This window comes from Pyrus communis, chromosome 9 (genome assembly GCF_963583255.1).
Source record: "Pyrus communis chromosome 9, drPyrComm1.1, whole genome shotgun sequence".
Taxonomy (NCBI): domain Eukaryota; kingdom Viridiplantae; phylum Streptophyta; class Magnoliopsida; order Rosales; family Rosaceae; genus Pyrus; species Pyrus communis.
In genome coordinates, this window is record NC_084811.1 from 8,303,144 (window position 1) to 8,327,635 (window position 24,492).

At 36.2% G+C, this 24,492-nt stretch overlaps 4 protein-coding genes and 1 non-coding gene across 6 annotated transcripts; 2 read left to right on the top strand and 3 right to left on the bottom strand.

The window, feature by feature from the left end:
- Nucleotides 1–2,602: 2,602 nt before the first annotated feature.
- On the top strand, nucleotides 2,603–4,885 carry LOC137744848 (expansin-A4-like). Its single transcript, XM_068484656.1, has 3 exons — nucleotides 2,603–2,858; nucleotides 3,063–3,381; nucleotides 4,170–4,885. The coding sequence occupies exons 1-3, from the start codon at nucleotides 2,711–2,713 to the stop codon at nucleotides 4,477–4,479; spliced, it is 777 nt and encodes a 258-aa protein (XP_068340757.1). The 5' UTR covers nucleotides 2,603–2,710; the 3' UTR covers nucleotides 4,480–4,885.
- Nucleotides 4,886–13,810: 8,925 nt separating this feature from the next.
- Nucleotides 13,811–13,883, bottom strand: TRNAK-UUU (transfer RNA lysine (anticodon UUU)). Its single transcript has one exon. It is a non-coding gene; the product is annotated as a tRNA-Lys (tRNA).
- A 73-nt stretch (nucleotides 13,884–13,956) lies between these two features.
- On the bottom strand, nucleotides 13,957–14,824 carry LOC137744873 (elicitor-responsive protein 1-like). The gene is made up of 4 exons (XM_068484682.1): nucleotides 14,758–14,824; nucleotides 14,594–14,659; nucleotides 14,269–14,413; nucleotides 13,957–14,098 (listed from the first exon to the last, which is right to left on the bottom strand). The coding sequence occupies exons 1-4, from the start codon at nucleotides 14,822–14,824 to the stop codon at nucleotides 13,957–13,959; spliced, it is 420 nt and encodes a 139-aa protein (XP_068340783.1).
- A 2,219-nt stretch (nucleotides 14,825–17,043) lies between these two features.
- On the bottom strand, nucleotides 17,044–20,217 carry LOC137744957 (receptor-like cytoplasmic kinase 176). Of its 2 annotated transcripts, none has more exons than XM_068484782.1 (6): nucleotides 19,818–20,217; nucleotides 19,110–19,414; nucleotides 18,705–18,840; nucleotides 18,430–18,572; nucleotides 18,212–18,335; nucleotides 17,044–17,763 (listed from the first exon to the last, which is right to left on the bottom strand). In XM_068484782.1, exons 1-6 carry the CDS (start codon nucleotides 19,867–19,869, stop codon nucleotides 17,309–17,311), a joined length of 1,215 nt encoding a protein of 404 aa, XP_068340883.1. In that variant the 5' UTR covers nucleotides 19,870–20,217; the 3' UTR covers nucleotides 17,044–17,308. The 2 variants fall into 2 exon arrangements, with proteins under 2 accessions (XP_068340883.1, XP_068340884.1); XM_068484783.1 differs by lacking the exon at nucleotides 19,818–20,217 and adding an exon at nucleotides 19,693–19,760.
- Nucleotides 20,218–23,864: 3,647 nt separating this feature from the next.
- Nucleotides 23,865–24,257, top strand: LOC137744326 (uncharacterized). Its single transcript, XM_068484164.1, has one exon. The coding sequence runs from the start codon at nucleotides 23,865–23,867 to the stop codon at nucleotides 24,255–24,257; it is 393 nt and encodes a 130-aa protein (XP_068340265.1).
- Nucleotides 24,258–24,492: the final 235 nt, after the last annotated feature.

Sequence of the window (24,492 nt, forward strand, 5' to 3'; positions counted from 1 at the left end):
ATTATATTCATATATCTTTCATCACGAGACTAGTTAATAGAAATCGAGGTTTTCCTCCTTAGATACCTACAAGACACCAAAAGGGCAATGTTAGCCAAATAGTTAAGCTCACACTAGTCCAAAATAAATCCAAGATACAATTGAAGCAATTTACTATATTTGTAAAGTAGCTCTCAAGTTGGGCTTCTCTTCTTGATATATATATGTACATATATTATTTTTTGAATATATTTTATATAAGAAGTAGATAATTGAATTCCCTTTCTCCGGAAACAAATAGATGATGTTTATAAATGGAAAAATAAATGGAGGCAATTAAAATGGATTTTCACAAAAAAGGAGGGCAGGCAGTTGGTATTGGTGGACGTGCCATGTGCGCAACCCAATCATAGGCAATAAGACTATAAGGGAAGACTCTAGAACCCGGAAAAAAGCCTGACCCCGCCGCAGTAAGCACGAGCCATGCACCGTGAACCCTCCAAGGTGGGTCCTACTTACGGTTAGGCTCATGGCCAGTGTGCCGCGCGATAGAGAAGGACTTATACAAAACAGATTCACGTTGTGTCCAGATTAAGTAACAATAAATTCGTTCTAAGTAAATTGTTCTTTGCAATGTGGCTGGCTGACATACAACACTTGGCTCTTTGTTACAATTTAGTATTCATTTATCTGTCAAAGATGACATGAAATTGTTTTGTCATACAAACATTAAAATCAGAATTAATCACTTTTTTTTCATCATCTAAAATATTATTTTTAAAAAAAATTATTCAATTTGGAGATTGTTTAACTGTTCATATTTGTCAAACAAATCAACAATTTTATTTATAACATTTTGATGATGAACAGTTAATTGTAGTGATTTATACAGATGACAAAGCGGTTTCCAAATAGAATGAATTTTTCTTTTGGTTATCTTTAAATAATGATAAAAAAAAATAAACTATGCTAACTATAACGTGAATAGGAAATAATGTCACAATAATATAAGAATAAAAATAACTCGTTACATATAAAAAAAAAACTCTGCCTCACCCTTTGAATCTTCTTACCCTGCTAACGATAGACGGACAGATTGGGACCCACATTTTACGCGCTTTACTTATCCGTCTCCAGATTGCTATTGGGACCCACCTTCATCTTTCTTATCGTTTTTCCAATTTTACAGTTTTTTTTTCCTTTCTAAATTAAAAAAATTAAATAAAAGGGAAAGATGCCAATTTTCTCAACAACTTGCAGCCATTGCTGATGGCTCAGCTTGTGATACAAGCACAAATGTGACTTCCACTCACTACTATTTTTCCTGTTTTATTCTTCATGAATTTTTGAACAAATCCTATATATATATATATATATATAGGATTTTCACTGCGATTTTTTTTTTTAAATTTTTGATCGTTTAAGTGTTTGTTTTGGTTGGACTGGGCTTTTTTTTTCCCCAAATTACAAGTTGGGGAAATGTTCATATACTAAAAAGATAAGGGGGAGGGGGAGAGAGAGTGAAAGTACGTATTCTCAAGCATTGTTTGAGCAAAAAGGACCAATAATTCTCATTATTATTTGGTTTTACCTTGATGGAGTTGTTATTTGAACAAATTTCACAATTTAAATAAGACAAATTGTGGATCGATGCTTTTGGTGTGATGGACAGTGCGTCAATACATGTTTTATAATAAACAGAGTTGAAAAATAACTGTATAAATTGATGACTGGGGTGACACATCGATGAAGATATTATCTTGATTACTGAACATCCAAAATTATTATAAAATGGACACTTGTTATCTCTCCATACACCCATTTGTTAATTTTGGCGTTTAAATTGAATAAAATATGCGAGAACAAAAGACAAGACTATACATAAGTGTATAAACATAGAAAATAAATGCACAAAAATGACATCCCAAAATATTATCGTTACTTGCTTTTTCTTTTTTTTTTTTTTTTTCCAATTCCTTTTCCTTTTCACTTAAAATGTAATGTTGGATATCACACAACTAATTAAAGAAATTATGTCTACCCATTGGATTAATGATACTTAAGGTTCACACATGATACTTAAGGTTCACACCAACAATGTGAAAATCAAATGGGGTTGGCCTCCTTAACTTCAAAATCTATTTCATGCTAATTAAATCCTAATTTGCTTAACTAGAGATTAATTAGGATGAGGGCTGAGTTTTACAAACTACTTTTAGCCTCTCACCTTATCGAATAAATCAAACAAAAAAATAAATATAATTAAACATAAGTGTATAACAAGAAGAAAAGAGCGTGTATTTATCGTTTCTCTGATCGGCTCTCCCTCTCTCCCCATTGGCCCTTGAACTTGCCCCCAACTTCACCAAACAAAATCAACATGAAGAGAGCCCATGTGTGGTGCACATGCACATCAATTCATGTTTCCCCAGTGAATGGTGACCCAAAAAAAAATTACTTGGAAAATAAGAAAATAAGAAATAAAAACAATAAAAATAAAACCTTTTTTTTTTTTTTTTTTGTAATAAATAAAAAAGTAAATAAAAAAAAAAAAGATCTGAGAGTGGGCATTAATTATATCCAGACCACTGATGCCCTGCTCGCAACCTCCATAAGTACCCCCACCTTCTTCCCGCTTTCTATTCGCCCCAACGCCAATCCTATATCCATCACTCTCTCTTCCTTCTGCTTTCTCACTCCTTTCTCTCCCTCTCTGACTCTCTCTCCGGCAATGGCTTTCCTTCGCATGCTCTGCATTGCTTCCCTGCTCTCGCTCTTCATGGCGGCCAACGCCAGAATCCCAGGGGTTTACACTGGTGGCGCATGGGAGGGCGCCCATGCCACCTTCTACGGCGGCAGCGACGCCTCTGGCACCATGGGTACGTCCCCATTTTCTTTTTCTCCAAACCCCATTTCATAAGTTTCAAAAAAGAATAAACCCATTTCATTTCTGACTTTTTTTCTTCACAAATCTGTCTCATTTCTTCACCTTTTCTCTCTGGTTTTCAAAACCCGTGTTATTTTCTAAATTTCTACTCAAAATCTCTGAGTCTCCTAAAACCCTCATTTCTCTGTTTTTTCAGGTGGCGCTTGCGGGTACGGCAACCTCTACAGCCAGGGCTACGGCGTCAACACGGCTGCGCTTAGCACTGCTCTGTTCAACAATGGCCTCAGCTGCGGCGCCTGCTTTGAGATTAAGTGCGGCGACGACCCCAGGTGGTGCCACCCAGGCAACCCCTCCATCTTCGTCACCGCCACCAACTTCTGCCCTCCTAACTTCGCTCAGCCCAGCGACGACGGCGGCTGGTGCAACCCTCCCCGCACTCACTTCGACCTCGCCATGCCCATGTTCCTCAAGATCGCCGAGTACAAGGCCGGCATCGTCCCCGTCTCTTACCGCCGGTGAGTAAATCAAAACCCCACAGTCACAGTCGGTCTCTGTTTTCTTTCGCTCCTTCTGCGTTTCTTTTTCGTTTGGACGGAAATACCCTCGTCGTTTCTTACTTTTTACCTTTTCTAAAGGAATTTCAACGAAAAACTATCGGTTTACTTTAACGAAAATCATATTTTTATCCTATAAAGTCAATCTTAGTACTATTCATTTATCATTTATATTTTGTCGTTAAAACTCAAAGTTTTCTTCTTTTTTTTCTTTTTTTCCCTATAAAATCCTGTTTGGCAGCCGATAAACAAGCGTAGAATACAGTGCTCCACTGTTAAGAACATTCTTGTTTTCTATTTAACCAAACAGCAGAAATGTTTTTATTTTCTCGCGAACCAAACAGATCTTAATGTCAGAGCCTTTCTTATGTTAGTTAATCATCCGTCCCGTTTTACGTCGTTTACCCGAAAATAACCAACGGGAACCCGTTTTCCCTTTACCACTTTGCTTAAAATGACTAAACTAGCCTCACCCGGAAACCCTTGTGCCTTGGTTTAGTGTAGAGTGTAAATTACCCAACGCAAGAAGGGTATAGAAGTCTTTTGACCTTGCTAGGGTTACTGTAGATATTTCACGCCATTCGACGCGTGTGTAGAAAAGGTACTAACTTTATGGGAAGTTGCACCACTCCCGCATCAGAAATTTGCCAGTCAAACCTCCTCAATTGACTTTTTAACCGCAGTAATTAACCAAGGCACCGCAGTAACTAAACTTTGACTCTGTTTGTTTGATTTTTTATTTTCTACAGAGTTCCGTGCAGAAAGCAAGGCGGAGTGAGATTCACAATTAACGGTTTCCGTTACTTCAACCTGGTTCTGATCACCAACGTCGCGGGCGCAGGGGATATCGTGAGGGTGAGCGTGAAAGGCGCGAACACGGGGTGGATGCCGATGAGCCGCAACTGGGGGCAAAACTGGCAATCCAACGCAGACCTGGTGGGCCAGACCCTGTCCTTCAGAGTCACGGGCAGTGACAGGCGCACCTCCACTACCCTCAACGTGGCGCCCGCTCATTGGCAGTTCGGACAAACTTTCACCGGGAAGAATTTCCGCGTCTAAAATTAAGGGAAAAAGAAAAGCTTATCCACTATCTTTAATTTTTTCTTTTTAAAATTATCCAAAGCTTAATTTTCCGCGTTCGGATTTTCCTCTATTTTCCCGGGAAAATTTGGAGTGGTGGGAGCTAAAAGTAAAGTACTAGATGATGTGGGGGTTAAAAGTTAAAATTGGGTGACTAGATAGGTAGAAAAGTGACTTACTTTTCAAGTGTGTTGTGTGCGGCAACTTTTACTTTTTAACTTTTGGTGCTTTTTTTTGCTTAAGTGGGAGGCTGGTAAAAATTAAAGTCATCCGGCCAAATGATATATATGTGTAAAAGGAGTTGAAGCGGCTGCAAAGAATCAACATGCAGCCCGCAGCTCTTCCTATATCCTTTTTAATATATAATATAATATATTTGAGTTTAGTCTATTAATTTCTGTGTATGGGTTATTTTTATGGAAAGAGATCCTCTCTGCGGATCTTTTTCGTTAAATTCATTCAATCACTTAATTCGAACTTTTGAAATTTAACCTAAAGTTATTATAACTTTTAAAGGAGATTTCTGTTTGTACCCGTTGAATTAAATTTTAAGAATCCAGATTAATTTATTGTGTGGATTTGATGGATCCTATTTTTATATTGGTTTTTGGTTGGATTAATGTTGTCTTTATCAAAAAAAAAAGAAAAGGATTGTATTAAATAAATTTCAACATTACATCAAACCGTCTACAGAAAAATAATTTCAAAGAGGAGAAAACTATTGCTGGCCAAAGCTGCACATATTGTAAACATACGTACGTCATCCAAATTAAGCTCGATTGCTACTTTAATTACCTCGACAATGCAAAACCTGCAACACATTACTAATCATATTGACTGATAATATTCCAGTTTAATTACCTCATTTTTCGGCAGGTCTTGATTTTATCACAAACCCAAAACAAAAATAGAAAGATTTCATTTAAACAAGGGATTAAGGAAACGGGATTCAGATTCAAAATACAAGGCAAAAGGATTTTTTTTTTTTTTTCATGTATTTTGTATCATTTTGGCGGCAATGGTCGAGCGGTAAGGTGGGGGACTGCAAGTTCCTCTAAGTTTAAGAATTCTTTTAGAATACTCTTTTCTTGAATATCATTAAAAAAAAATATTTCGGATTGCCTAGTATGCCACCAATTAGTAAACGGAGATTTTAGACTTTTATTAAATGAGAGAGAGATCCATCAAGGCAAAAATACTATAAATGCAAGATATAGAAGGGAAATGCATACCTTTTTTTTGTTTGCCATCTTTCAATTTTTAAAATTTTAATGAATGAATAATTCAATATAAGTTGTAATTTATTCTATCACATTAAAAAATGGAAATAAAATTGATGATAATGTTGAATTGAAATGGATGGAGGGCCATGACGTTTATTGCCTAGAAGGTAGTGATGATAGACGGGAAGAACTGGCTCCATATGAACATATCTACCAGATTGCCCGGAGGAAAACTGCATCACGGTCTCACCTTTGCAACTTCCTCTGCACAGGCGCATTCATGGCCTCTTGGAATTTTGCCCATCCTACCTCCTTTCGGAGATGCTAAGCATACGCATGTCCTTTCTTTCCTTGATTTCAGAAGTTGGTTCTTACCACCTCACTCAATAAGATAATGTCCTTCTCATGAATGATCCGTTGATTACGAGAAGAATTTACATGACACGGGAACGCTGATACATCAGTTAATCAACGTGTCAATATTTCGTTACATAACATTGCAATTGTATAAAGGCATGAGAGGCTACGATACTAGTATATTTGTACCATGTAAGTTGCTCTCGTTGATTATCCATCAAATTTTATATGCATTTTATAAATGCATTGTATAGTTTTTTTTTTGGTTGAAAAACGGGGACAAGAGCTCAAACAAACCTATTTAATAATAAATCTAGACCATGACATCCCTAGTCGATCATCATGAATAAAACGAATTGAACAAGAAGGAAGAATATCAAAATAAAAATTAGCTAAATCTAAATCAAGACTATAACTTGTTAAACTATCAGTTACAAAGTTCTTTTCTCTATAGACAAACTGAAGTTGGCATTGCCAAAACATTGAAAAACAACCTGACAACTTCAAGTTTTTTAAAAGAATACTTCAACAACTCAATTGGAGAAGGGAAAAAAAAAATCCTTTAACTATTCACTTGTCCTTTCCAATTCCTATGTGCCCTTCTTCCAATGCAAAGTATAAGGAGTATTTTTCTACACACATTAGACAAAATCGTCTCTGAGATTTCGGGGGTCCTTTGCGAAATTTATAAAAGAGCCTCTTCTTAAGGTCATCTCCAACCGAAGGGTCTAGAGGGTCGAAAATAGCCCGAAAACTGTCTCCAACCGAGGGCTAGGCCAGATGACTCATGGAATCTGAGAGGGCCCCACGGAATCTAAAAGGGTTGGCTAGCGCCAATTACCGTCGGATTCAAAAAAAAAAAAAAAATTTGTTTTTTGTTTTTTTAGGTTTTTTGGGCCATTCCTCACAAAATTTTCATCATTCCTACACCATTTCAATTCTCATATTTTCCTTCCTCTTTCAAAAATCTATCCTTCATTTTTTTTAATAATTTTGAAATGGCCTCGTTTGCAATGAAAGGTAGGGCTTGGACTCGGAAAAAAGATGAAGCTCTTTGCAAGGCTTATAGATGGGTGTCGGAAGATAGTGTGAGGGGGAATTGTCAAACAAATGACAATGTTTGGACTCGTATGTCCAAAAAATACTTAGAGTTTTATGAAGGCACTACTCAAGTGAATATTCGAAACCACGAGACTTGTTCTTCAAGATGGAAGAAACATCTTCAACCAAGTTTGAACAAATGGCATCAAGCATTGTTAGCAGCCGCAAGTAGACATGAAAGCGGCGCTAATTACTATGACGAAGTAAGTGTTTTCATAATTTATTTTAAATATTTAATTATATTACATTTAATTTCATAAATTAATTTCCTTTAATTTTTTTCTAGGTACACCAAGCCCAAGAATTGTATATAGACAGCAACTCGAAACCCTTTCAGTTTCACAGTTGTTGGGAAATTTGTAAAGGATGGGTGTTATTTGAAGATCCATCACAGAGAGCTCCTACACTGGTGTTCGGAACTACATCCTCAGCTGCAGATATGGATGAAGATGGATCTCCAACCATTCAACAAATAAGGGTAGAAAATCTGTCTTCTGGTGAAGGTTTCATACCTAGGGCTATGGGACGAAACAAGGCACGAAGGTTGAAGGAAAAAGGGCAAGGCAAATGATGATTACGCAGCTCAACATGAAGTGGCGGCCTCATTGCGATTATTGGCGGAGCAAAATGCCCTTGAGGCGGAAGAAAAGAAGTGTAGGTATGAAGAACGGGCCAAACAAATACAAAAAGAGATGGATGATAAAAATATGGAAAGGAACACTTCAAATTACACTCCAATGAGTAAGACTTATTTTGATAGGAAAAAAAAAATGAAATTATGAGCCGACGGCAGTTGTTTACCTCTGACTATATTCATACGATGGCGGATGATGAAGATGATGTTGATTATGGATATTAAATTTAAGTTGTTGTAGTTTTTAAATTTAAGTTAATGTTGTTTTCGAATTTAATTTGTCGTTTTTGAAATTTAGTTGTAGTTTTTAAATATACATTGTAATTTTTAAATTTAAGTTATTGTTTTTAAATTTAAGTTGTTATAGTTTTTAAATTTAAATAATAAATTATGTTTGGCCCTATGGCCCTCGGTTGGAGAAGGAGGCAAATATGGTCTTGTACTGTTCATTATAATATTAATATTTTGGAGGGTCAGAGGGCTAAAACGAGCCCTCTGGCCAGCCCTAGGTTGGAGATGGCCTAAGATAGTTTTTAAAAAAGTAAAACAATGTATTGATATTAGAAAATAATCACTTAAATCAAAACAAACTTTAGCACTCACTAATTGTAAGTTTACATATATCATTAATTATAATTAAAAAAGCTACAAGCATAACCTTCACTAAATAATCAAAAGCAATTCAATCTTAAACAACCAAACATGAAAAAAAAAAAACTTTAAAATTTCACTTGAAAATATGACATTATTATACAATAAAATTGAAAAACCATTGTTTTTTGGGATGTTATTATTGACAATTAGAATATGTCATTGTACTCCAAATTTTTATATTGAGTAATGCTAGGGAGATTAAATTTGTAGACTAAATTTTGTAAATTAGACATATGAGCTGATATACGGGCTCATTTTCTATTGGTGACATATCATTTAGTCTTCCTAGCATTACAATAGCCATTTTCTAAATATAGAACATTATTACATAATATTAGATGACAAAATTTTGGGGGCCCCTTCAAATTTGGGGTCATTTGCGACTGCACATTTCGCTCCTCCCCCCCCCACCCCCACCCACCGCCCCCTCTGATATTAGATTATGAAAGATTTTAAAGTATGATTTACATGGATCACGAGTTTGATACTTGATTAATAAAACTATGTGCTACTCGGTACAATTTTTTCTAAAATATAAATCATTGTACATTTACTCAAAAAAAAAAAAAAAAAAATCCATCCTCCCCCCTTCCAAACAATGAAAAAAATCCGTCATTGGGGCCCCCTCTGATATTAGATTATGAAAGATTTTAAAGTATGATGGATCACGAGTTTGATACTTGATTAATAAAACTATGTGCTACTCGGTACAAATTTTTCTAAAATATAAATCATTCTACATTTACTAAAAATAAAAATAAAAATCCATAATTTTTCTCAAAATTATTGATGTACACCCGTACAACGCCCCCACCATGCCCAAGACCCATATACTTGCTACTGCGCTGCCCCTTTCATGCCTCGTTGTGCCATCGTCGAACCCACTCTCACTGGAAATAAGTATTGATTTAGGTTTTTGTAGATTTTCATGCGAAATGATTTTGACACTCAACAATGTTTTATGGCCATTGGATTGTATAAAATACAGAAAAATTATAGATCAAATATTCGCAGAAGTTATTATTGATGGCCGTTGGATTGAATAAAGTATAGAAAAACTAAAGATCAAATATTCACAAGAGTTTAGAATAAAAAAAGATAGTATAAAAATTATTTCTCTTTTTCTATTATTTTAAATTTGGTAAAATTTCTAGCATTGAGTGTTTGGACTTGAGTTTTGAGAGATTTGGCATAGGAAAAAGCTACTTTGCTCGAATTAAGTTCTGAGAAACTAATGAACCATACATTTTGAGATCAAAGAGGATTCTATCCTAACTTACTGAATTTTTGGTCTAAAAGTTGAAATTTTATAGTGTTGCCGAAGGCCTCTTGTGAATCTCGATAGAGAGATGCCCAAAGACTCTTGTGGCTTACAAATAATTTCTTATATGGTATTTTTACAATAAAGTAAATGTTGGATGAACTCCGATGAGTGCAAAGTTCTTATTCTCTTAATTTTTATTTTATTTTATAGAAAAACTCTAATGTTTCATCTTTCTCAAATAAATCAGGTCTCGTAATATCAGTCAATTCCTTTTAAGAAGGAGCCGTTATTGGCAATTCATAGAAGTCATCATGCACTTCAAGTACATAGAAATATAAGGGAAAAAAAATTACACTTGAACGAATGCGTAATCTTTTTTAAAGCGTCAATAATATCATCTTTTAGGAATGGAGATAAAACTGAAAAAGGAAGTTTTAGAGCATTTTCTTTAAAATGCTAGGGAGACCATGTTTTGTAGGCCACATGATGTGGCCGTTAATGATTGTGTTTCCTAATTTAATGATTTAAAAAAGGAATCCAACCATCAATCATAGTCATATGCTCTACACAATATGGTTGAAGTAAATGGTCTCTCTAGGATCATCCATTTTCTTTATAGAATGAGAAAATTGTACAAATGGCCCCTCAACTTTAACCCAATTGGAACAATGGTCCCTCAACTAAAATTCATGACCATCAGTCCCTTAACTCATAAAAACGTAGAACTATGATCTTTTCCGTCAAATTCGTCAGAATACCATCAAAATGAGTTATGTTGGAAAGATCATTGCTACAATTAGGTTAAAGTTAAGGGACCATTGCTACAATTTTTTTCATTTGGTTCTCCATTTGCCCCTTCATTCAGCCTCACGTACGTGACACATGACAAATTTTGACTGAAGTTCTAACGGAGTTGACGAAAAGGGCTATAACTGCACATTTTGATGAGTAAAGGGATCAATAGTCACATATTTTTAGTTGAGAGATCATTACTTCAAGGGTTAGAATTAAGGAACCAGTGCTATAATTTCCTCTTATAAAATTGAGTATTCATATGTGATTGGTAGATTAGCACCAACCAGTTTGAGGTAGTTAGTGTGCGTGGCACACCTTTATTGGTGAGTATATCTGCCGAATACTATCTGCAACTGCCACTCAGACTTGTTCGTAATTACTCTTCTTTTCCTAACCATGTTGTACCACGACAAATGTAATTTGATGCTACAAAGATTTTTTTTTATGGTGCTTTGAAGTATCAGATATTTAAAAATTTTTAAAGATAATTTTTCTCATGAAAAGCATAAAATAAAAATTTAACGATTAAAAGCTTGAGGGCATCTCATACTTCAAAGCACCATAAATTTTTTGTTGATGTCAATCCTCAACCTTTGAAATTTTCTCGTCCTAGTTACTCCTTTTACCTAAAGCATCCACAGAACTACCATTTTCCATTAGTTTAAACTTGATTCATGTTTAGCTTGTAAGAGAGCTTGCAAACTGAAGGCACTTTTAATAGCACTTATGACCTGAAATATTTTCTATAGAGGTATATTCTGAAAAGAACAATTAAAATATGTCCCGATTGCGTTACAACTTTATGCATTTCGCAAACACATGTTGTCAAATGGTTCCTATCAGATGGTCACAGCTTGCTAATATCTTGAATGCCCTTCAATTTCACTCCCCCCTGGAGGCAATTAACATTGGTTGTCTATTTGCTTTCTTGCAATCAATTTTTGTGGTCCTTTTTGTGCATATATATGACCAAAGAGCACACAAAACATCGAACGGACGGTGAAGATGTCATTGAAACAAAACCAAAGATGGATGTGTCAAAGATGCTAAAATTCAAGCTCTTTTATTTGCTTCCAAAATTAAAAGCTCAATGCTTCAAAAGCAAACCCTAGAGGGCGGTGCTAGGTTCCATGTAGATGTGTAGAAAACGTTGGTGGCATTTATACCTTATCCACCACATTATCTCACAACTTTCGGTGTAAGAAAAGAAACTCCATTGGTGCAAAGATTTTTGCAGTTTAGGATGTCAATTGTTAACGGTTTATATTCTTCTAACGTAGCATATGTTTGCTAACTTATGGCTGATTTCGTGTTGCTTAAATTTTTTTAAAAATAGCTTTTTAAAAAAATTGGAGCCTTAACATGTTTGGAAAATGAGGAAAAAAAACGTTTTTGTTTCAAAATCACAGGTCCAAAACAACTGAGCAGCTTTACAAATGTTTCTCATAAAAACCTTTGTTTTCATTGGAGGTAAGTGAACAATACCAATTGATGAAACTTTCATATTCACAAACTTAATAGCACTTTTAGGACTATAGTTTATCGAACACTTATTTTGCTTTTTTTTTTCTTTTTTTTTTCACAGCTGTTTATTCTCACAACACAACAAAAACAATTTTTAGAAAAAGTATTGCGACCCTAGACTAGCCGTTGGTTGGTCAGAGCAATGTGTTTTGTCTCAATACTTGAATTTGAAGTGCCGTTTCTGTAAATTAAAGTAATTTAGAAGAAAATATTGTTTTGTAAAAAGCAGAATTGTTTGACCTACTCACATATAATCCCTTCTGTATGCTTTTGGTCAAGTAGTCACATATTTGGAATCTTTATACAAATTGGATTTTGAGTTTGTGAGGGCTGATCTATATCATATCCATGGAGATTGGTAGAATACGAATGTATATACTTGGGAATCCTATCAAAAACTTGTTTCTTCAATTTTACAATTTACAGTGCAGCCTACGCCAATGTCAAGAGGCCACGAATTGCTTGTAAGGCTACCTATTTTTTACCTTATTTATATTATTTTAAAATTTAAGAGGAGTGATGTTCGCTTTTCTCTAGCATTTTTTAGCTATTGAATTGAATAAATGAAAGAAAAAGTACCGAATTAAGCATAAAAGTGTAGATAAAAAAAGAAGTGTGAAAATAATATTTTCAATAACAATCTCAACTATTTGGAGCTCATTTGACAAATGTTTTTAAAGGACTAAATGCTCGTTTGGAAATACTTTTAAAATAATTGAAGACACTTTTGACAAAAAACACTTTCAAACGAGCTTTAAAGAGTTGAGAAATGAGGCCTAAGCACCAATGAATTTAAATTTTGTCCAACATTTAAATTTAGTGAAGAATTTTATAAAGGGCGGCCCAACATAATCTTTCTTTTGTAGCCCAATGGACCAACCTTAGAGCAAGTCCAGTGGGACCTTTAGCCCGATGGACCGTGGACAGAATAGGACCAAATCGCTGGGGAGATCAAGTCCAGCCCATGCGGGCTTCAACGCCGGAGGGGGCCTGAGCGACAGGCCCAGCACAAATCGCTGGCCTGAGAATACCGGAATATTTGCCAGGGATTTTTCCCGATTCTGATATCGACTTAAAACTCCATCAAAAATTGTAATTTAAGCACAAAAATGATGCTAAAATGAAAGGGAACAAGATTCTACCACTGTGAGTAACAACCATGGTCGAGATTGGCCGGGTTTGGTCACAGAGCTCACCAGATTTTGGAAAAACGAAATAGAAAGCATGCACAGTGAAAAGAACAAAATTTAACCATTAAGTCTTCACTCGGAATCACAACACCAACAATAAAATCCGAAATATTTAAAGGAACAAGGAAATCTCACCTGAAACTACAAGCTAGAGCTTGAAGCTCTAGGGTCTAGGATCACTGCACTTCCCAGTGCACCGATCGTGCATGCAAGGACCCAGTTATGTTCCTAAAGTTGCCAGGAATCCAAATATACAAGTTCGAAGTTCACGATGTGAAGAAATGGTAGGTAATTATTGTGATGCTCTCGGTGCTTTATCTGAAATTACAAACAAAATTATTTTGTATTATTTTATAAAATAAAAAATATTAATATTTTATTATTCTAGTGCTATTCAATTTTAGGGGTAAAAATGCAAAAAGTAATTACTATTCACCTGATGGATTCAATAGTGAATAGCCAGCCCTAAGGGGCCTTTGCAAGGTTGGAGTTGCTTTTATAGTTGTCTCAGATAGATTGGGCCTTATTTTCTTATTCTATTTAAATGAACCCAAAAAATAAATCACAACGCCGTCTGTGGGAATCGAACCCACGACCACGTGGTTAAAAGCCACGCGCTCTACCAGCTGAGCTAAGACGGCTTAACGGACATTTAAGCAATAATGATTAGTTATTCGTGAGCTGAGAACATTTGGATTTTGAACAACAATTTGCTTATGAATTTAAAGTGAAAGTTAAAGCAACAGAGATCTCTCCGGCATAAGTCTTGTCTTGAAGGACAACTCTGTGCTTTGCAGATCGAAGTTCAGCCTTTCCTCTCTCTGTGCCCAACGCTATCACATCCTTCACGTACACCCTGCATGCCAATCACCAATTATAATACAGATGTTATGTTGCATGTACTATATCCAACAATTGGTCTATTCGCGTTTAGTCTTTAATTTATTTGAGAAAGTTCTGAATTCAAATCTTACGTTTGACAATTAATATAATAAAAGTAACAATGATATATGCATAGGACTTTACTTAGATTCACCGACAACTACATCATAGTCCAAGAGCTTTTGGGTGTCCATGATACGAAACCAAAGCATATATTTGTGATCTGCGCCTTCAGGATATTCCACGTTGAATGTAAACTTTTCATTCCATATTGGTTTCGTTCCTGATCCTGCATTTGAATATATAGTACTAACCCAATTAATTTCATTTGCGATCATTAACCAAAAACATGCGAACGGGACAATTATTTATGGTCCTTATCCTTGATTGGTCGGCACATATGAAATCTATCGACTAGCAATATGAGCATAAAATATGTCATGAATTGCATTTTAGTCATGATTCCGACCTTTGGCCACGTTGCTTGTATGCTTTTGATTTCCACATTGGATTATAACGTACGTGTTCATCTTTACTGCAAATTTCAAGAATATATGAACACAATAATTAAACATGGAAAAAGATTTGAGGAAAAGCAATACTGAAATGATGGAATTATGCAATTAAACAAACCAAAAAAATCCATGTTCTTGAGACCCTGAGCTTCAACCAATGTGACCTCCAATACACCACCTGCCATCTCTCTCTCCCTCTCTCTCTCTCTCTCTCTGGGAAGTTCAAACTGGATCGATGGTTTAAGCTGTGGATAATGGAATCAGAAGTCATGGTCGTCCCATGCAAATTGGTGTTATATATATATAACTAATTAATTCTTTTTTCCGGCTGTGCGTTGTAATCTGTTTTGGTACGTCAGAAACTTCTATGGCATAATTGCTTTTGAATTTGGTGCTGTTTAATAATTGTTTAATATTGCCAACCAGAAGGATTTGATAGCAGGTAATTTTTAACGAAATTTTACCTGGTTGCATGCGATAGTACCAGAATTGACTTTTTAGTGTAAAAATGTGGTTTTTCGTTAAAGTGAATAGTACCGGAAGCTTATCGTTAAAGTTATTTAAAAAAACCCTCTAATCTGTTTTTCCAAACACGTAAATTGCAAGGGACTTAACTTTATGTTGGTTCGGTTAGCTGGTCTACTAAGAAATGGAATTGATGAAAGTCAATGAGAGTGATTGGGAATCCAAAGAACTACCACCCTATGCGACCAACCTCCCCCACCTCGCCCTCCGCGATCCTATCCACCACCCGTCAACTCCGGTTTCTGCACACCCCGTCCTCCACGACCCATCCCACTGATGCCCGACCTGAATCTCAGAGAGAGAGAGAGAGAGAGAGAGAGAGAGAGATACCAGCAAAAGAAGCAGCGTATGTCGTTTGTATTAGTTAGAATTTCATGGGTTTGTTGGGTAATGCATGGGTATGCTTACCCACTCCATTAAGAGATGAGCGTAATGAATATGGATTAAGCCTTAAAATTTGATCCATTTGATTTGAGTCAAAATGACTTCCAAAGGGTGACACAATAATTAAGCCTTAAAATTTATATAAATGTTGTCAAAATTAAATTCCCCACACTTTCAATCTTCCTAATATTTTCCTTTTTCATAAAAAAATAAATGTTGAAAAAAGAAAAACGGCAATTCCGCTGCCGGGAGTCGAACCCAGTTATCCGTTGTTAGATGTGCTACAGCGGATTCATGTGCTTACATAAAGAATCAAAAGCTATATAAACGATTAGGGAATAATCATAGATTCTACATAGCTTATATTACCTCCAGTTAGGTTTTTAATTTTTTTGGGTGCGGTTTAAGTTTTGAGTTAATTAAAAAAAATTAATTTCACTGTCGGATTTTTTTTTTTTTAAGAAGAGTACGATATTTCATTCATTGATAGAAGAGCATTACACATACAAATTATGAAGAACTAGACCCAAAAGGGTCCTTGCAAACTAGATCGACAAATATTACAATAAAGTATCACTAATCGCTCGCAAAGCAACAAGTATACTTCAAGCACTCGTAAGAGCTCATCAAGAACCACACAATTACACATATCAATAAAACCGTTAAACTTTATGTTACATGGAGATCATGTGAGCATGATCTAGAACACCAAATGAAGTAGATCTAGCAAATCAACCAACTCCACCCTTCGCACAGATATCCAAAGGAGGTAGCGCACCAAATCCAAAGTTAAAATCAAGCACTCTCCTACATAGAGCAATCAAATCAGCAAACTCTCCTCCTGGAAATTATTAAATGATAACAAAATAAAAGGATAAAAGGATAAAATCATGTTGCCACTCCATATCCTTTGGAAATCCGAAAGGCATATCACTGCACCAGCTAATCCTAAAGTGTCATACCGATTAAACATGATCCCAACACAATTCAACATCTTCCATGGCCTCCAATTTCAACCCTTTATCGAAGGTGATAATTGGATCCAAAACTTTGTGTTAGTTGTGTGCCTGGGCATAAGACAACAATTATCATAGTGACCATAGCATTTCACGATGACAATTCAACACCAGATAAAGTAAATGAAAAATGAGAGAAAAGAGACCAAAGATAATTTTTAAGAAGATTGCCGCCGACCTCAAAGCCAAAAGCATGGATCGCCGGCAAAGAATTTTTCCTTTGGTTTTTCTCAAGACGGCTAGGGTTTCATTTGGATCTTTAATAGGTGTTCTAATTTCAGGCCATGGAAACAATGGATTCTTGTTGAAGTATGAATAAAAATTTATACAACCGCTGTTCGGAGTTATAATATCTCCGATGCACCGGGAGCTTACGACTTACATGTTACATTTGGGAATGAGACTCCATATGAGACATTCATGGAGGATGTTATGAAGGTCACATAACTTCGAGATATACCAAAAATACCCGAATGAGCTGAACCTGAATCACACTTCTCATACACATGTTGCAATTCTACATTTCTTTTTTTCAGTAACCAGAACAGAATTCTGCACCGTCGGTGATTCTGTGAGTAAATCACCGCAAAATGCCGTAAGGCAATAGACTCGAAGACATTATACACAATCACTACACACTACTTGAACAATTCTTGGGTATGTACAACAAATTTGAACTCTCAAGATTAAGATTCAAGACTTCACACCTTTCCCCATATCTCGGGCAACACGAAAGCTTTCTCTTCAAGCAAAAAGTGGGTTTCTGGAAGGCCGGGGATAAGCAGTCACGCTGAGAGCGTCGTCAACACTCCTTGTGCTGGAGTCAGGCGCACCGTTAGGAAGGCCTTGACTAGTTGCATTGTGCTCTTTCTGTGTACTTTTTGGTATGCCCTTTGTGTCCTGAAGTTCCTCCAGTATAGTTACCACTTCATTCATGTCAGGTCTGTACTTGGGATCTACAGCAAGACATTGAAGTGCAAGGACGGCAGCCTTTTGGGAACGACTGACTGAGTACTGACCTTCAAGGCGAGGATCAATGACACGGAAAACTCGGCGTTTGTTTCTCAGGTATGGTTTTGCCCATTCCACCAGATTGTGTTCTCCAGTTGGCCTGTTCTTATCTATAGCTCGTCGTCCAGATAACATTTCTAGAAGAACAACTCCGAAACTGTATATGTCACTCTTGGTAGTAAGATGACCTGACGAAGAAAACAGCAATTAGATAAGCGGTAACTGAACTTTGGTTCCATTAAATTCTTAATACCTGAACTTTGGCAATCGCAGCCGCATTACAACAGTGACCGACAATTGAACGAAGGTAATTTGACAGATTATTTTTAGGCGTTTGATGCATTAAGAGACCAAAATAAGAGAAGGCCGTGAAACTAAATGAAATCACCCCGCTCACATTCTCTTTTAAGATTGAAAGGGCCATTATTTTGTGAGGGTAATCTTAAAAACTTAATTTGAAAGACTATTGTCTTGTGAGGTATAAAATTTGAATTCTTTTGAAAAGAGCCAGTTATTAGCTCCGCAAATTGAAATATCATCTAAAGCATGACATTCGACCCGAGCTTGGTTTCTAAAAGCCAAAGAGGTTCAGACAGGCAAAGGGTCTTAGAGAAGAATGAAGTATGAAAGTAGCACCTGTGGCTAAATACTCCGGAGCAGCATATCCCTGGGTTCCAATGACCCTAGTAGAGACGTGGCTCTTGTCACCAGTTGGCCCATCCCTGGCTAACCCGAAATCAGACAGCTTTGCATTGTAGTTCTGAAATTAAAACAAGATGTCAGTGGGGGGACCCTGAAACGTGGCACATCAAACCATACTTGAATCTGATGAAAATAGGTATCAAGTTACAAACCGAGTCGAGCAAAATATTCGATGACTTGAAGTCACGATGTATGATTTGTCTTTCAGCATTGTGGAGAAAGGCAAGTCCCTTTGCAGCGCCGAGGGCAATTGTCATTCGGAGGCTCCAAGAAAGTGGTTGAAAGTGAGAACTTCCTGTTGCAACAATAGCTAATGCTTCAGTAACAAGGTATCATATGCAACTTGCAATATGCTTTCTCTAAGGAGAAAAAGGGGGAGGAGAACTGTTGAAAAAGAATGCCGCTAGGGAGGATGCAAGGAACTCACTCCTGAATAGATGGTTTTCCATGCTGCCCTTAGGCATGAACTCGTAAACCAAGAGCCGGTGATCATCCTCTAAGCAATAACCAATGAGTTTCACAAGATTGGGATGATGCAGCTCACCAAGATAGTTGATTTCTGTCTATATGTCCAACAATGTAGTACTATTAATCACTCTGGTATCGAGAGATGCTCCGAAAATAATGCAAAATCGACAATCTATAATCTAGCCAAGAATTGCAAGCATTAGCAGAGTCACAATAATCTTTACGGATAATTTCAAATTGCATTCTCATAAACTAAGAGAAATAAACTACTAAGGCAGCAAGTTATAAGTATACAATTCACAAAGAAGATATATCAGACCACTGTCAAAACTCATAAAAATGAAAACGAGGTAATTGGATTTACCAGCCATTCCTTGTGACCCTGGAATCCATCTTGGTTGAGTTTCTTCACAGCGATCACCATGCCAGTCCCGGCCTTGGACGCTTTAAGCGAACTTTCATCCATCCAACCTTTGAAAACAGAACCAAAACCCCCATCTCCAAGCACACTGTCAGGACGGAAGTTTCTTGTGGCGGTTTTGAGCTCACTGAAGCTGATACTCTTCAAAGTAGTGGATTGTAAGATCTCACCCTCGCTCCGAGGAGTCAGGGGCATGGAAGTTGACGAGGCCCTGCTACTTGAACCACTCCCATTTTTCGAATTGAATCCTGCAGAGAAAGCAACCCGATTGACATATATCACCAAAGATTCACTTCACAATGTAGTGGTGAACTCATACTATACAGTTATAAACCTTCATTGTTCATCACCAAAACAATTTCGCCAAAACAAAACCTTTAAATACTCATGATTTCTATATTTCTGTCAAATTTGAGAAGTCCCTAAAACCCCATCAACAAAACAGATGAACTGATATAAAAGCAGTGAAATTATTGCCTCACTAGAATACATTAAGCAAATATCAACCAAAAACATATAAAATTACCTCAAAAACTAAGAAACCCATCTGGTCAAACAAAAAGAAGACATTCAGGAAAAATAAAGTTCAATAATTTCTGAGGTAAAATCAACAACTGACTTGTTTTGTTTCCAGAAAAATATTAAAAATACCAGTATTGGAAGGACTTTCAGCCTTGATTCTGTTGCTCCAGCAAACCCCCATCAGACAAAAGTTTCCCAAAATCTCTCTCTCACCAAGGTCTTCAAATCCAACATATACCCTAAAAATCCAAACTAAAAGAACCCCAACAGCAAAATAAGCAAAGATCTTCTTTTCCCTGCAGACTGAGATTTTGTTTTCTGGGTTCAATCTGCCAGCAAGATTCTTTCCTCTTTCCCCAGAAAAAACATAAATACTAAGAACCCAACCGCAATTCAGACACGAAAAATATCTCAACTTTTTACTTTTCAGATATCATAGCTAGCGGTAGCTGATAGCATAGACCACTGATGCTTTTGGGTTGGTTCCCTTTTACTTTTTTTGGGTTTTGTTTTTTGGATGAGAAGCTAACAAACTTCTTCGGTTGCCTATGTAGACCTTCGGGAAGTACACAGAGCTAGACGCGGTTGACTTGCCTTTTGGTTTCTTTGTCTTTTTACTCCAACAGAAGCTTAAAAATTGGATAATATTAATATCCTCTGGTTTTGCTTTTGTGTGTGCTAATTTTTCCATTTCGTTTTTGGTTAGTAGATGGGGTTTATTGAGAACGACATCTTAGAAGAGAATCAGTCAATGTTTACATAATTAGAAGCTGGAATCAATGTTCATATGAATTTTTGCAAAAATGGTAGTCCGTACAGATACTTTGATATCTTCAAAAGAGAGAGAAATCATTGTTCTAGTGTTAAAATGTTAATTCTGGAAAAAAGATTAGTGTGGAATTGGTTTTTTCATGACAAATGATTAAAATGTGTACAAAAATATTTTAAAATGGGAGGGTTAATTGTAGCGATACAGCACATTATTAAGTTTGAAAACTAAAGAAACTAATATGAAACTTCATGGACTAAAATTAAACTAGGAGTAAAATTTGAAAACCATGATTACAATAAGCCAAAATGGGACAATAAATTGTCAATAAAGTTGCGGCACTATAATGGGATTAATCCCAATCAAGTATCAATTTCATCATAACATCATCACAGCATCAATATGAGTCAAACTTTGTCTAACTAGCTGAAGACAACACACAATAGACTTAGGGCATGTTTAGACTTCTGAAATGAGTAAGGTAATGCTTAGGATTCAGACGAATGACTAAAAACATTATTACCACGTTTGGCTAAAAACTTGTAAGTGCTCTAGCTCATAGCGCTTTTTAAAGAAGCACATGGCAGTTACAGTAACAATGTCAATGGATTCAAAATTAAAGGGAAAAAAACCATTAACATTGTTATTGTAACTGCCACAATACTGCCACAATGTCAATGGGTTTATGATAAAAAGGCAATCTTGCATAAGTGCTAATGAGAAAAGAAGCGTATATAAAGAAACAATATCAAACATGCTCCCAAAGCCCTTTTTGGCAACCAAAAGAAAATTTGATTAGGCATGACAAAAAATTCAAGGGTGTTTTTGGGTGATAGAAACGTTTTCTTAGAAATGCCCTTGTCATATACTTTTACGAGAGTACTTACAAATGTTTGTTTAAGAAGCATCTAGATTTTAAATAAAAATTTCAACGTGTTTTTAATAAAATCATTTTAGAAAAAAAAAGAGCTTATATGAGCATAAGTATTTCTTAAAAAGTATCTCCAACGAGTCCTAAAGGCTAGTCAATTTTAGTTCACTACTCTCTGTCTCTATCTCTTTTCTCAATTGATGATTACGTAGAAAAAAGTGTTCTATCTCTCTTCTCAATTGATGATCACGCAGAGAAAGTGGTTGTGAAGGATTGCGCGCGTGCATGTCGGCTGCGTCGGGGGTGGGGGGGAGGAGGAGGGGTGGTGTGGAGAGGAGAAATCAGTGGATAACAAATCTGCACTAAAGTAGACATGATTGTTTTCGCCACCGTGATTTAAGAGTGTTTTTTTTTTTTTAATTAATAAGCCAATTGATACTCATTACTTATGATATTACGATGGCTGTGATGCAGGTTCATGATACTTAGTGTGTTGCTGCATGTCTAGTACTTAAAACTTGTCACGCGGATGCTTGAATATGTTGTAATCATTGAAGTTTGTCGGTGTGTGGTATTTGTGGTGTTGTTATATTCTCCTCCATTTTTTAATCAAATTTAAGACCATTTCCTTGTCTCGATAATATTTATTATTTATGTGTTGTGTATGTAGTCGAATTTAGGTCACCATCCTGTATTTATTTAATTATTTGATTAAATCTAGTTGATTATTTTATACATTATATTAATTAATTTCTGACCATGTCGTGGAATAAGGGTCTCATTTTTCAATTTGTTGGTGGAGTTTATTTATTTATTTATGGAAAACTGAAGTTAGAAAATATGATTTCAATTGGATTCTAAGAATTTTGAGGAACAGTATGGGAGGTATAAAATAATAAAATGGTGATCTTCTGGAAATTTGGAGTTTCTAGAAAGGGAGGTTAATTAACTAAAAATTCATAAGTTGATGGGATTTTCGAACTTATTTCTTACTTTACTTGCCGTTTATTATTTTACATTGGTACAAAAAAGCGATTTTAATTCTTTTTGCTTTCTTTTTAACTAGCATGAAATTTTCATATCTAATACTAATATGGTTTGATTAGGATAAACTGATAAAGAAATAATATGATTGCTCTTACTTATAGACCAGAGTCAAAGCTGACCCTGAGGGGAGTTGGAAGAGGCGGCCACCTAAGGCCATCTCCAACCGAATAAGGGTTAGAGGGCTCGTTATAGCCCTATAGCCCTCCAAGAAATTAATATTTCAATGAACAGTATCATGCATTATTTATTACCATCTCCAACCAAGGGGCTAGAGAGCCATAGGCCAAACATAGCACTAAGACAAAAAATATCTCCAACCGAGGGGGCCAAAGGGTCATAGGGCCAAACATAATTTATTATTTTAATTGAATTAATATGGTTACTTGAATTAAATAACCTTAATAATTTTTCGAGTTGGAATCTCAATAATTTTACGTCTCGGAATTTAAGTGCCACGTGTCGGATTTGGAATGTCAATAAATTTTTTCTTAATGTTGTTTAAGTTTTATGTTGTTTAATGTTACTTAATGTTATTTAATATTGTTTAATGTTGTTTAATGTTACTTAATGTTATTTAATGTTGTTTAATAGCTTAGGAAGTTATAGGAAAAAAAATTAATTTAATTTAATTTTTTTAATTTTGTAAATAAAAAAAATTCAAGACGTTAGTAAGTGGTCGTTAGGATTCAAAATGATGGACTGGCTGGTTGGTTTGGGCTAGCTGGTTGGCTCAATTCTCCAATTGTGGTCCAATGGGGGCCATGAGCCATTTGACAGGAACTGAAAAGTGGGCTATAGCCACTGATTTCGGTCATCACCAAGTATGAGAAGGGTTCGTTTTTAAGAATTTGAAGGGATTAGATAATTCATAAAATCCAAAATATATGAAGCTAGAGACAAATGATTTTTTTTATTTTAAGAGATCATAAGAGGATTAGATATGAATGAAATTTATCTCTTCTAATTTTACCATTTAACAGGAATTGAATTTTGGAATAGATAAGAATAGATAACTTTTGTTATGAGTATTTACACGTCCAAATTAGACGTAATCCATTCTAATCTAATCATAGACACTAAACAAGTCCAAATTGGGGGTCAATGATTTTCTTGAAGGATGGCAGCGGACGAAGAAAGAGGTGGATGTCGAGGCATTGCTGCAACAGGTGGTGTTTGGGTTTTGGCACATTTGGAAATGTCTGAATGAGGTCGTGTTTAAAAGGGTTCGAACTTTACCCCAAGTGGCTGTTGAGTTGTGGCAGCAGCATTTGGTAGAAGTGATGCGGTGGGAGAGGGATGTGATGTTTTAAGGGTTAGGTTGTCTGGGGTGGGGAATGATTTAGGGGATAACCGGGGGGAGCAGTTGGGAATTGGGGAGTGCACGGGGGTTGGAGTTGGATTTCAGAGGGGGATAGGAGACAGGGCGGGGGAGGGATGCTAGCAGAAACCCAGTTTTGGCGCATTGAAACTAAATTGCAATGCGGCATGGATGAAACATTCGAATGAGGGAGGGGTTGGGTGGGTCCTTCGGGATTTTGCAGGGATTCCGAAGCTAGCGGGAGGGGAAGGAGAGGGGTTATTTGGGAATGCAATTATGGCTGAGGCTGAGGCAATCCGCAAGGGATTGGAGGCGGTGGTGGGTAGTGACGTGGGAACTAGTGCTAGGTTGGTGGTTGAGTCGGATTCTAAGGACTTGATTCAGATGCTCAATAAAGCGGTTACGGTTGATGTGATTCTTGAGATTTATCTCCAAGATATTTGGAGACTGCCAAGCTTATTTCAGTCGGTGAGGTTTTACTTTACCCCTCGTCATTGTAATTGTGGAGCTCATTTGATTGCGGCGTTGTTAAGCATAGCGAAAGATTTGGTTGGGATGAGTTAGGTCATGCGTTTCTTTTTAATACTTTAGCAGAAAATGCTCATGTAACGATTTGAATTTAATTCAATAAAATTCTATCTTTTGACAAAAAAATAAAATAAAATCTTTTAAAACTTTCTAACATAATTTCACTTTACTATTTTACCCTCACAGTCATAAACTAAAATGAATAAGCTTCTTGATAATCAGAAGACATGATGGTTGGCGGTTGGTAATGAGTTTGTCAATTGTGGTGACA

Excerpts from the sequence above, each read along its gene's own strand:
- LOC137744848 (XM_068484656.1), top strand. The coding sequence starts at position 2,711 with ATGGCTTTCCTTCGCATGCTCTGCATTGCTTCCCTGCTCTCGCTCTTC. Across the intron at positions 2,859-3,062 it reads CGACGCCTCTGGCACCATGG|GTGGCGCTTGCGGGTACGGC; the intron begins GTACGTCCCCAT and ends CTGTTTTTTCAG. Across the intron at positions 3,382-4,169 it reads GTCCCCGTCTCTTACCGCCG|AGTTCCGTGCAGAAAGCAAG; the intron begins GTGAGTAAATCA and ends TATTTTCTACAG.
- LOC137744873 (XM_068484682.1), bottom strand. The coding sequence starts at position 14,824 with ATGGCAGGTGGTGTATTGGAGGTCACATTGGTTGAAGCTCAGGGTCTC. Across the intron at positions 14,660-14,757 it reads CAAGAACATGGATTTTTTTG|TAAAGATGAACACGTACGTT; the intron begins GTTTGTTTAATT and ends TGAAATTTGCAG. Across the intron at positions 14,414-14,593 it reads TACAAGCAACGTGGCCAAAG|GATCAGGAACGAAACCAATA; the intron begins GTCGGAATCATG and ends ATTCAAATGCAG.
- LOC137744957 (XM_068484782.1), bottom strand. The coding sequence starts at position 19,869 with ATGGGGGTTTGCTGGAGCAACAGAATCAAGGCTGAAAGTCCTTCCAAT. Across the intron at positions 19,415-19,817 it reads TGAAAGTCCTTCCAATACTG|GATTCAATTCGAAAAATGGG; the intron begins GTATTTTTAATA and ends CTTTCTCTGCAG. Across the intron at positions 18,841-19,109 it reads AGGGTCACAAGGAATGGCTG|ACAGAAATCAACTATCTTGG; the intron begins GTAAATCCAATT and ends TTGGACATATAG.
- LOC137744326 (XM_068484164.1), top strand. The coding sequence starts at position 23,865 with ATGAAACATTCGAATGAGGGAGGGGTTGGGTGGGTCCTTCGGGATTTT.